The sequence below is a fragment of the Fundulus heteroclitus genome, unplaced genomic scaffold (assembly GCF_011125445.2).
Source record: "Fundulus heteroclitus isolate FHET01 unplaced genomic scaffold, MU-UCD_Fhet_4.1 scaffold_40, whole genome shotgun sequence".
NCBI lineage: Eukaryota > Metazoa > Chordata > Actinopteri > Cyprinodontiformes > Fundulidae > Fundulus > Fundulus heteroclitus.
The window spans coordinates 2,392,185-2,405,556 of NW_023396813.1; the positions used below are offsets into that span (position 1 = coordinate 2,392,185).

Here is a 13,372-nt window from a genome sequence, read left to right on the forward strand (position 1 = left end):
TCTTAGCTACCTTAAAAATTACATTCTGCTCTGTTCTTTCTTGTTGATGGCTTCACTGTTGCATCTCCAGTCCAGTCTGTTGTCCAGATGAACAATGAGGTATTTAAATTCCTCAACCACCTCCACTTCTTCTCCCATGTTGGAAACGGGTTTGATCTAATCCTGTTTCTCCTGAAATCTACTATCATCTCCTTTATTCACATTCAAAAGGAAATGATTGCTTCCACACCATGCCACAAATCAGTCCACCAGCTCTCTGTACTCATCTTCTTGTCCATCTATGACACACCCAACAACTGCAGAGTCATCTAAGTATTTCTGTAGATGACAGAAGTCAGACTTGTGCTCGAAGTCTGAAGTGTACAGAATGAAAAGGAACAGTGAGAGTGCAGTATCCTGTGGTGCTCCTGTGCTGCTGACCACCTGGTTAGATACACAATCTTTCAGTCTCACAAACTGTGGTCTGTCTGTCAAGTAGTCATTAATCCAGGTCATTGTTGAGGCCTCCACCTGAGTCTTCTGGAGTTTCAGACAAAGAACATCAGGCTGAATTGTACTAAATGCACTGGAGAAATCAAAGAACATGATCCCCACAGTGCTGCCTCCTTTGTCCAGGTGACAGTGGGTTTGTTGAAGCAGTTGTGTGATGTTGTCTTCACCTCCAATTCCACGGTGATAAGCAAACTGCAGGGGTCCTGATATGCGCTGGTTTGCTTACATAGGTGGGCACACAAGAGTCTCTTCAAGACCTTCATGATGTGGGATGTCAGGGCAATGGGTCTGTAGTCATCATTGATGACTGATTGGTGTGTTTTCTTTGGTACCGGAACCAGACAGGATTTCTTCCACAACACACAACTTCTCTTGGGTCAAGCTTAGATTGAACATGTGCTGCAGAATCTCACAAAACTTGTTCTCCATAGACCTTCAGGACTCTGGGGCTGACAACATCTGCACCTGCAGCCTTGTTCTGGTTCTGGTTCCTTGTTCTCTCCAGCTGTGTCTTCACCTGACTTTTAGAAACAGAAAAGTGGGAGGTGGAGGGAACAGAATCATCTCCTGATTTGGTTGAAGACAAACGTGTGGAAGCAGAAGAGTCCATGACTGAGGTAGAGGATAAATCATATGAGGTGTGACAGGAAAGCTGTCTGTTTGGCTGGCGGCAGGAGAGGAGGATGGTGAGCGTGTTCCTGAGCTGAACCTATTGAAGAATGTGTTCAGCTCATTTGCTCTCTCCAGACTTCCATCTATCCGATCCTCTTTCTGCTTGAAGCCTGTGATCTTCTTCATCCCTGACCACACATTGGACATTGTTCCCCTGCAGTTTAGCCTCCAGCTTCTTTCTATACACACATACCTCCTTGCTCTCTCTGTTCTTGACTTTTAGCTGCTTCTGTATACTCCTCAATAACTCTGTCTCTGTCCCTAAAGGTTTTCTTTGTTGTTCAACTGTCCCTTCAGGTCACTGGTGATCCAGGGTTTGTTATCAGGGTAGCATCTCACTGTTCTGCTAGGAATGATGCTGTCCACACAGAAGTTCATATAGTCGATCACACCCTCAGTTATGACATTTATGTCCCCTCCATGTAGCTTGCAAATCCAATCGGTAGTTTCAAAATGACCCTGTAGGGCTTCTTAAGCTTCCTGTGACCACTTTCTCACAGCCGTTTTTGTTACAGGCAGTCTCTTGACAATCTGGATTGATAATCTGAGCAGAGAAAAACAAAGTTGTTGACAAGCACTGCCTATCCACCTCCTTTCCTCTTCCTGTTGCTCTTTAAATGCCTGTCTGCTCATATAGTCAGGAAGCCTGCTAACTTGTTAGCTAGCGATCTCACATTGCCCATGATGATGGATGGCAGAGATGGTTTGAACTTCCTCCTCTCTCTTCTCTTTGCTCCTGCTCTGCAACCACGACTCCTCCTTTTCATCTCCTGTGGGATTTCTGGTTTCAGTTGTCGTATTATTTCTGCTTGTATTGTTATTGTATTATATTATTTCTGATGGTAATTAGTTGCTCCCTGTTGTAAACCACCCTGTTGCTATGGTTACACATCATACAAAATAGCAAAATATACAAAGGTATTGGGAAAAATCAATCCAGCTGAACAGCACCCTATACAGGAAATTATTGTCATAAAAAGGACATTTTCCAAGAAAAGCAGGAAGGAAATTTTGAAAAAAGAAAAAAATCTCAATCAAATAGAGCTACTTCAACTTGCCGCAACCCTGAGCGGTGCAAATCTAGAATCAAATGCGTGCAAGTAGACATTTAGGTCAATGTGTTGAAGGGTGTTTACCTTGATGCAGCTAACTGCTTCCTGTGCTTGCATCATACGAATGTTCTTTGACGGTGTCTTCTCTGACAACAGCTGTATGGAACCAAGGGAGCTGGCTGCAAAGATTATCCCATCAATCAGGTCCTCTGAATCACAGGGGCCAGGCACTAGAGAAAAATAACTATTTCAGTCTTATCACATAAATCCCACCTTATGTAATTGTAACGGGTATTGGATATACACATGAAATTCTTGCTAAAATATTTTTCATAATTGTCCTGTGATGAGTGGTTTCTGGCACTCCCTACTGGTTGCCAATAAATGCAAAGGGAAACCTAAAATTCCACACAGTCTGTTCAGTGCTCTGCTGTGGTAAGCCATCAAATCCAGTTCTCTTCTCAGTAGTATTGGTGGTTATGTTCAAAGGCTGACTTAGAATTTTGTTTCAGTCAGGCTTCAGAGCTCATCATAGCACTGAAACAGCTCTGGTGAAGGTCACTAATGATATTCTCATGGCCTCAGAAAATGGACTTGTGTCTATACTTGTCCTGTTAGATGTCAGTGCTGCATTTGACACAGTTGATCAAAATATTCTCCAACAAAGACTTGAGCATACTGTAGGGATTAAGGGGAAAGCATTAGGCTGGTTTAAATCTTATCTGTCGGACGGATTCCAGTTTGTTCATGTTAATAATAAATCTTCCTCAAACTCTAGGGTCACTTGTGGAGCACCACAGAGTTCAGTCCTTGGACCAATTCTCTTTACAATATATATGCTTCCGATCGGCAAAATTATCAGACAGCATGGGATTAATTTCCACTGTTATGCTGTTGACACTCAGTTATATTTATCCATAAATCCTGATGAATCCAATCAGTTACTTTGACTGCAGTCATGTCTTGATGACATCAAAAGCTGGATGACTTTTTGGACCGGAGTATTCAAAAAATAAAGTTCTTAATCAATCACTTAATCTGGATGGCATTAACTTGGCCTCTTGTAATAAAGTAAAAAATCCTGGTGTAATTTATGGTCCAACACATGTCATTTAAATCCCATATTAAACAGGTTTCCAGAGTTTCCTTTTTTCACCTCAGGAATATCGCCAAAATTAGAAACATTCTGTCCAGGAGTAATGCTGAAAAAGTAGTCCATGCATTTGTCACTTCAAGGCTGGACTATTAGGAAGTCCACAAAATGCAGTTCAAAGTCTTCAGCTGATCCAAAATGCGGCAGCAAGAGTTCTGATGAAAATCAACAAGAGGGATCATGTTTCTCCAATTTTAGCTTCCCTTCATTGGCTTCCAGTTAAATCAAGAATATAATTTAAAATTCTTCTTCTAACGTATAAAGCCCTTAATAATCAAGCTCCATCATATATCAAAGCTCTGAATACCCCATATATTCCTAACAGAGCACTTCGCTCTCAGGCTGCAGGTCTGCTGGTGGTTCCTAGAGTCTCTAAAAGTAGAATGGGAGGCAGATCCTTTAGCTATCAGGCTCCTCTCCTGTGGAACCAACTCCCAGTTTTGGTCAGTGAGGCAGACACCCTTTCTACTTTTACGACTCATCTTAAAACTTTCCTTTTTGACAAAGCTTATAGTTAGAGTGGCTCATGTTACCCTGAGCTACCTCTATAGTTATGCTGCTATAGGCTTAGGCTACTGGAAGACATCAGGGCCTATTTTTCTTACTCTACTGAGTTCTACTGTTCTCCAGTTTTGCATTGCTTGTCGTCATTTCAGCTTTTAACTTTTTGTTCTCTCTGTTTTTTTTCTTCATAGTAGTACACCTGGTCTGGCATTCTGTTAGCTGTGACATCATCCAGGGAAGACAGATCACCCGCTATTACCATCTAATGTAGAACAGATTACTGGATCAATGTGTGCTTCTGTGCTTGTTTGTCTCTCTTGTTGTGTCTCTGCTCTGTCTTCTGTAACCCCCAGTCGGTCGAGGCAGATGACCGTTCATATTGAGCCCGGTTCTGCTGGAGTTTTTCCTTCCTGTTAATTGGGAGTTTTTCTTTCCGCTGTCGCTTCATGCTTGCTCAGTATGAGGGATTGCTGCAAAGCTATGGACAATGCAGATGACTCTCCCTGTGGCTCTACGCTTCTCCAGGAGTGAATGCTGCTTGCCGGGACTTTGATGCAATCAACTGGGTTCCTTTATATAGGACAATTTTGACCAATCTGTATAATCTGACCCAATCTGTATAATATGATTGACTTTTACTTTGTAAAGTGCCTTGAGATGACATCTTTCATGAATTGGCGCTATATAAATAAAATTGAATTCAATTTAATTTAATTCTCAGAGCCTGCCTTTAATGCAAACAGAATTAGCATGTCCCTTAAGAGTTTGAATCTCATCAATATTTCTCATTCAGTTGTTTTGAACATTATGCGGTGTCTCCTGATAGAAAACCATGCACACTCACCTTCATTATATGTGGGAAAGGATGCAAGCCTTTTCATGGACTATGAATAAGAAGAGTTTAAAAGAATATTAATGTTTCTAATAGTATTTTGTCAACTGAACACAACAGAAATATTTGTCAAAATAGTTATTTATAGAACCCACCTCTTTACGAAATTGAGAAACTCGGAAGACTTCATCCTGTGACAGAAGCCTGCTGGATGACTCTGCTCCTGGAGGGGTAGGTGAGTCAGCACAGGGGGACTGCAGAGAAAGAACAAGAAAATTGTCTTAGGTTGAACACTAGAAGAGGTGGAAAAGCTAGAATCCAGATTATATAAAAATGTTATATTCCTTCAAAGTTATGGAATAACAAAAATGGTAACAAAGTTGCACATTTATGGAAGTCCCCTAATAGCTAAGAAAATATTTTTTCTGAGCGAAATGTCAGAATTGTTTAATCACCGTACTCTTTTATATTCTTTATGTCAGCCAGGAGTCAGAAAATGTATTACTATTTTTGAAATTATAATAATTATGTCATTGTAAACATAGTTTTGTACAGCAATTTATAGAATGTTTAGAATCAATATATGGCTGAAAAAAATGAATCCTTCAAAGCCTCCAACAGGTTTTCTTCCATGGCTTCTGTATGTAAGCACCATTTTATGTTTTTGGTGCTATAGCAACTTGTCAACCCAGGGTGGAGTCGAAACGCTACCTGTCTCTGTCTCCACATCTATATAATCCTGATTCAATTGATCTCAGGTGTGACGTATGGGACATAGGGAAACAGTTTTTTTGACACTGTTACCATGTGGCATGTATGATCAAGATGTTAATGCAGACCTTTGGATTTCTCATAGTTCTATGGATTATGGAAACTTGAAATCAGGTGAGTATTGTGTGGGGTTTGTTGAAATAAGAACAATATAAAAATGCGTTTTAAAACACATGATCTGCCCACGTCAGAACAGCTGTAAGAAGAAGTCTGGCCCACACTATATTTGGCATGTCTTTGTCAATTCTGGTGGCTTGCATTTGAGCGTCTTTTTCAATTTTAACACCATTTAAACTCAGTCTTATATCACAGTTAACCTCAGTACCACCAAATACCATGATTTTTTTTTAATTAATTTATTTAAATCAAACCATTTTTTTAACCAAAATTAATTCTTGTTCCACAGTTTTTATTAAGTGGTTCAGATTTTCCCCAAAATGAATTTGTCATCTGCAAACAGTAGACTTTAATGTACTAGACACTGTACAAATATAATTTAGGTAAAGTATAAATAGCTTAGGTTCCAGTCCTGAACCTTTTAGAACCCCACAGGTTACTTTTCTCAACTGCTATTTAGTATGCTATATTTTCACATATTGAAACTTATTGTATAAGTAGCTTTTTAACCAATGTTGAGTGACACCTCTTATACCATATTGTTCACATTTCTGTAATAGCAATGAATGATCAATAGTGTTAAATGCTTTGCATATAGATCAATAAAGACACATGCTGTTTTTTTATCCATTGCAGTTGTAATATTTTCTATGAATTCCATCACTGCTAAGGATGTTCATTGATTCCTTCTAAAACAATACTGGTGATCCTCTAATAGGCCGTATTTCTCAATAAAAGCATTACGTTTTTCACCAAACAGTTTTTCCAGTATTTTAGAAAATGGAGGTAACAAGGAAATATGTTGATAATTTGACATTATATGTTTTGCCCTTTTTTGGGCTGCCACCTTTTTGTGCTTGAGGGGTTGGAGTGTCCCAATGACCCTAAGAGCTATGTTGTCGGGGGCTTCACGTCACTAGTAGGGTCACACAAGGTAGACAGCTCCTAGGTGAGGGACCAGACAAAGAGCATCCCAAAGACCCCTTATAATGAGTGACATAAACGGACGATATGTTCTCTTGCCCAGATGCGGGTCACCTGGGCCCCTTTTTAGAGCTAGGCCTGGAGGTGGGGCACGTTGGCGAGCGCCTGGAGGTCGGGCTTTTGCCCTTGGAGCCTGGCCAGGCACAGCCCGAAGAGGAGACATGGGTCCCCCTTCCAATTGGCTCACCACCTGTAGGAGGGGCCAATGGGGTCGGGTGCGTTGTGTGATGGGTGGCAGTCGAGGGTGGGGAGTTTGGCGTTCTGATCCTCGGCTGAAGAAGCTGGCTCTTGGGAGGTGGGATGTCACCTCTCTGTTGGGGAAGGAGCCTGATCTAGTGTGCGAAGTTGAGAGGTTCCGTCTAGAGATAGTCGGACTTTCCTCAACACATGGCTGTGGCTGTGGCTCTGGAACCAGTCTCCTCGAGAGGGGTTGGACATTCTTCCACTCTGGAGTTGCCCCTGGTATGAGGCACTGAGCAGAAGTAAGCATACTTGTTGCCCCTCATCTTGGTGCCTGTACGTTGTTTTTTACCCCAGTGAACGAGAGATTACCCACCCTTTTCGGAGTCCTCTCTTACTCTGCTGCGGGACTTCAACACACACGTGTGTGATGACAGTGAGACCTGGAGGGGCATGGTTGGGAGGAACGGCCAACCTGATCTGAACTCGAGTGGTGTTCTGTTGTTGGTTTTCTGTGCTCATCATGGAGTGTCCATATAGAACACCATGTTCAAGCATGAGGGTGTGTATATGTGCTCTTGGCACCAGGAAACCTTAGGCCGTAGTTCCATGATTGACTTTGTTGTTGTTTCATCTGACCTGCGGCCACATGTCTTGGACACTCGGGTGAAGAGAGCAGCCGAGCTCTCTACCCACCACTATGTGGTAGTGAGCTGAATCCGATGGTGGAACAGTAGGTCGGTCAGACCTGGCAGGCTCAAACGTATTGTGAGGGTTTGCTGGGAACGTCTGGCAGAGTCCCCTATGAGACGGAGCTTTACCTCCCACCACCTAGAGAGTTTTAACATGTCCCGAGGGAGATGGGGGACATTGAGTCTTGAGTCTTCCAGAAGACATACCAAGTGTTCTCCTATCTGTCTCCCTAATGCCATTAGCTGTAGATATCCAGTAATATGAAAGCACCTCCTGGCAACCCAGAGCCTGTCTCAACATGTCACTGAAAGTCAAACAACTTTCTTACTTTTTCAGGTTCCACCGCTTTGCTCTCTGTCTATGTCTTCTTCATCTTCCTCACCATGAGAGTCATTCTGCACACCACCATCTTGTGCTGTCTGGCAACATTTGCACCAACCACTACCTTGCAGTCACCAAATTTCTTAAGCTCACATTGTCCACACAGCATGTAATCCGCCTGTGTGCTTCCCCCTGTGTTCCTGCCTGTTCTGGAAGAAAGTATTCCCTTAAGCTATCTCCATCCTCTTTACATCTACTGCCGTCTGCATTCTATTCTGATACCAAACCTACCCATCACTTCCTCATCACCACTGTTCCCTGCTTCAACATGTACATTGGAATCTACACCAGACACCACTCTCTCATGTCTGGGGATATTGTGCATCACTTCATGTGGCTCAATCCAGAATTTCACCTTCTCCTCTAACTCACATTGTAGTATGTCCACCACCTCATCTGCATCATGTCAACCAACTCACAAGCTTTTCCTGTTCCAACAATTTAAAGTCCCTTCCCTCAGTCCTAGTCTCTTACCTTTCCTCTGCTCTCTCTGCTTAGAGACAAGTCTTCCACCTCTTCTTCCTTACTGACCAACAGTAGCCCAATTTCCACCAGTACCACGTCAGTCTCCAGCATTCGTGGCAGTTGTTGTTAACCTTGGCCTCCACTGATCAGCTATAAAGATCAAGTTGTTGACTCGCATGGTAAATCTGGCAAAAGTTTTATGTAGTAAATACAGTAAGATTATCATTCACACTGCCGGTAATGACACCCAGTTATGTCAATTGGAGGTCACTAAAATTAGTGTTGCTTCAGTGTGTAAGTTTGCTAAAACAATGTCAAATTTTCTCTGGTCCCCTGTCTGATCTGACCAGTGATGACAAGTTTAGCCACATGTCATTATTCAACTGCTGGTTGTCTATGTGATATCCTGAAAACAATGTGGGCTACATTAATACCTAGTGAACTCCCTAGGGAAACCCTGGTCTGATCCAGAGAGATAGCATCCATCCCACTTTGGATGGTGCAGCACTTCTTTCTAGGAAGTTTGCCGGATTTATTAGTTTTCCAAAATGCTGACAACCCAAGGTCAAGACAAGAAAGTACAGCCATTAAACACACCTCTCTTCAGAGCCACACCTCTGCTGCACTGGGATTTACATGGCGCAGCCCCTGCAGGGCTGACCTTCCTACGGCTTGAGACCCGCAATTAAAGATTTTACCACTTGGTCTGTTTATAAATTTATTTTGTATTCATTCCAAATTGTTTCTAAACTATATGTGCTGTGTGTCTGAGCCTCAAAGCTCTTACTGCTCCTCTCCCCTCTCTTTCATTGGAACCAGGGGCTTTTATCCGCGGCCAGCCTTCAAACCATGAACCACTACGTTTAATGAAGACGACTCTCCCTGTGGCTCTGCTCTTCTTCAGGAGTGAATGCTGCTTGTCAAGACTTTGATGCAATTATCTTGTTTCCCTTATATAGGATTTTTTTTACCAATCTGTATAATCTGACCCAATCTGTATAATATGATTGAATTTGACTTTGTAAAGTGCCTTGAGATGACATGTTTCATGAATTGGTGCAATATAAATACAATTGAATTGAATTAATACATCGTTACTTGAGGGTTAAGAATTTATTAAATATTTTAAAGAATGGGCGTCATACTTTGAGTATAATAATCTACCACGGACATCAGCATCTATCCCCTGGGAGGCAGGGAAAGCAGTGATGAGAGGTAAATTAATTTCATTCTTTCATCATAGAAAGAAGATAGAAAACAAAAAGATTCAGGAATTAGAAGAAAAGTTACTAGAAGCCTCCCAGGAAGAGGAAAAACTGGGTAAAATCCATAAAGCTAAATTAGAATTAAATGAATATATTGAAAAGCTAAATAAAATTTTAATACAAATCTACCCCTCATACCAGTGGGACATAATTTCTAGATAATACGGTCGGGGTTTGCAGTTTAAGGTTGTGATGTGAGTTGTTTAAGTAGACGTTTTTTTCTGCTCCTATTTTTCTAGGATCAGTAGAATAGCTAAGTCACAGAATAGAGGGGAAGAGGAGTCGGAGATTCCCACTGGTGGGAAATCTCAGGAAATTTTTTTGTGTTTGTAAATGTTCAGTGTTCTCAAGGTGCAATGTTCTTCAAGTTGTAAATTGCAAGTTCCTACAGTTAAGACAAAAACCAGAAAGACCTGATATATGGACAATAAGCAAACGATGACTGAGTCCATTGTTGATGTGATCTCCTGGAATGTAAGAGGTCTTAGGAAATTAATCAAACTCAAAAAAGTTAGGAATAGACTTAAACAATACCATCCAAAAGTGTTTTTTATCCAAGAAACACACATACTTAAAAACGAAATTGCACGACTAAGAAGAAGATGGCCAGGTCAAGTATTTTAAAGTTAATTCTCTCCACATGCTAGGAGGGTGCCAATTATTATTCATAAATCTTTATCTAGTCCTGCCTTCCTCCCCCTCACAGTCACACCAATGCAGGTGAGAGGGCAGCTGATGAGGCTGAAACAGAGGAAAGCCTCAGAACTGGACGGCATCCCCCCAAGGCTACTGAGGACCTGTGCAGATGAGCTCTGTCAGGTCCTCAGCTACATCTACAACCTGAGCCTCAGCCTGGGGGTGGTCCCCACCCTGTGGAAGACCTCCTGTGTGGTACCGGTTCCAAAAACACCGCACGCCAGGGAACCAGTCCACTTCAGACCAGTCACTCTAACCTCCCACCTGATGAAGACCATGGAACGCCTCATCCTTGCTCACCTGCGCACCGTGGTGAGCCCCACCCTGGACCTGCTGCAGTTTGCCTACCGGCCCAACATCGCAGTAGAGGACGTCATCATCTACCTGCTGCAGCGGGTTCTCACCCACCTGGAGACCACTGGGAGCGCTGTAAGAGTCATGTTCTTTGACTTCTCCAGCACTTTCAACACCATCAGACTAGTGCTGCTGAGGGGGAAGCTGGAGGAAACCAGAGTGGACAAACATCTAGCTGCCTGGACCATCAACTACTTCACTGACCGCCCTCAGCACGTGCAGCTGCACGGCTGTCAGTCAGAGGTGGCAGTCTGCAGCACCGGGCCCCCCATGGCACCGTCCTGTCTCCGTTTCTTTTCACCCTCTACACCTCGGACTTCACCTACAACACAGACAGCTGCCACCATCAGAAGTTCTCAGATGACTCAGCCATTGCTGGCTGTGTGTCTGAGGGAAACGAGTTGGAGTACCGGTCGGTCATCATGAACTTTGTGGACTGGTGTGAGAAGAACCACCTGTGTTTAAACACCAGTACGACCAAAGAGATGGTGATCGACTTAAGGAGAAGACCCCTACCTCACTCCCCCGTGAACATCCAGGGGCAGGACATAGAAACTGTGGAGAGTTTCAAATACCTGGGTGTTCACGTCAATAAAACTGGACTGGACTCATAACACTGATGCTCTATACAAGAAGGGCCAGAGCCGCCTCTGGGCTGAGGTCTATGGAGTGAGCAGGCCCCTGCTAAAAACTTTTTATGACTCTGTGGTGGCCTCAGCCCTCCTCCACGCTGTCGTCTGCTGGGCTCCAGGCAGCGCAGAGCGGGAGAGAAAGAGGCTGAATAAGCTGATGGGGAAGGCCACTTCTGTTCTGGGCTGCACTCTGGACTCAGTGGAGGAAATGGCGGAGAGGAGGGTGTTGTCCAAGCTCACATCCATCATGGACAACACCTTTTACCCCCTGCACCAGACTGTAGAGGAGTTGAGCAACTCCTTTAGTGACAGACTTAGACACCCTGTCTGTAAAAAGGAGCTCTACCGCAGGTCATTCATCCCTGCTGCTAACAGACTTTACAATGCTGCACTACAATTGTCATAACTAATGTGCAATAACTACTTTGCAATTCTATTTAATACACTGTGCAATAAACTATGCAATAATAACAAGATCAGTGTATTTACAAATAACTGAGCTGGAACAGGTGGGTTTTGAGTCTGGTTTTGAATAAAGGGAGACAGTCAATACTGCGAGGTCAGGAGGGAGTGAGTTCCAGAGCTGGGGAGCAGAGCGACTGAAGGTTCTGCTCCCCATGGTGACAAGTCGAGCTGGGGGTACACTGAGGTGGATGAGGATCTAAGGGAGCGGGAGGAGGTGGCAATGTGAAGGATGTCTGACAGATATGGAGGAGCAAGGTTGTGGATGGCTTTGAAAGTATATAGAAGGATTTAAAATTGTATTCTGAATTGAACTAGGAGCCAATGGAGTTGGTGAAGGACAGGGGAAATATGATGAAAAAAGGGGGTTCTGGTGATGACACGAGCTACTGAGTTCTGAAGAAGTTGGAGTTTATGGAGGGATTTATGAGGGAGGCCGAAAAGAAGAGAATTACAATAATCAAGACGGGAGGTGATGAGGCTGTGGATAAGGACAGAGGCGGCGCACCTAAGAGTCATGTCAAAACAATGTGAGGCTAAACGACCGAAGAATGCCATCTTTACTCTTTCATACTACCCTAATTATTCATCTAAGGGTTTTTGAATTGATAATCATTTTAATGGATGAACATAAGTGGAATTAGCATGATTACACTATTGTAATTGAAAAAGGATTTTTAAGACAAATTTTTTTAAGTTTTTACAGCATGCACAAGGTTAAAAGGTAGTTTGAAGAAAAAAATATCCTTATTAACGAATTAATCAAAGATTTTCTTTATTTTCTTTATTTAGTAAAATGAAATAAAAAGACCCAAGGACTTAAGTATGGTGTTGTATGGTTGAAGTGATAAAGGATTTTTTAATATACATATATTTTAACAATTTATTTCATCCAGATAAACTATATTAAGAAAAAATTACTTAAAAAATCCCAAGGACTTAGAACAGTTTGTTATGGTTCAAGTGATAAAGGAGTTTTGAATATATTTTAACGAGATAAACTATGTTGAGAGAAAAATAACTTTAAAGTAAGTTAAACCAATGAACATGTATGGTGAAGTTAAGCCATAACCCTATGAAAGAACAGTAAGACTTGACAAAGAATATTGTTCTCTTCTACATCTTCAACTTTATGATGACGATGATAATGGGTTTACAAATGTCAACCCTCTAGGATGCTTGTAGGCAAATATGTCTATCATTTTGTTGATGTCTAAATAAATGTCCTTGTGGACATACATAAGTAGCAAAGCCACAAACTTTTCTTGTCCCATAGTCGACCTTAACAAAGTTTTCACTGCTTTAAGGCCCGAGTTACATTCCACAGAAGCACTCGTAAAAGGTATAACTGACAGAAGGTGAAGAATCATAGAAATGTTTGGGTAGCGCTTCATATTTGTTATCCTTAGAATTTCAGGGAGAGAGCTGGGTTTTTCCACTGATGATGACCACACTGATGTGTGCCACAACTTCATTTCCTGCTTGAATGTTGATCCTGATGGTAGATCAGGATAGTTGTCTATGTCTGGCAGAAAACTAAAATGCCATCTCATTGAACTCATTTTACTGGTCAATTTATTTTTTAAATGAGTCGAATCTGACATAAATGAATAATGGTTATAACTAGAATCGTTCAACTTCTGAAGAAGTTGAAGAAGACGCCCGCC

At 42.2% G+C, this 13,372-nt stretch overlaps 1 protein-coding gene across 1 annotated transcript in view; it reads right to left on the reverse strand.

Annotated features, from left to right (window-relative positions):
- apba1a (amyloid beta (A4) precursor protein-binding, family A, member 1a) overlaps positions 1 to 13,372 on the reverse strand; it is a 136,643-nt gene that overhangs the window by 103,450 nt on the left and 19,821 nt on the right. The window contains exons 2-4 of the mRNA XM_036131004.1: positions 4,861 to 4,959; positions 4,718 to 4,757; positions 2,301 to 2,446 (exon numbers count right to left, since the gene is read on the reverse strand). Coding sequence (XP_035986897.1) covers positions 2,301 to 2,446; positions 4,718 to 4,757; positions 4,861 to 4,959 — 285 coding nt within the window. The remainder of the gene's footprint in view (positions 1 to 2,300; positions 2,447 to 4,717; positions 4,758 to 4,860; positions 4,960 to 13,372) is intronic.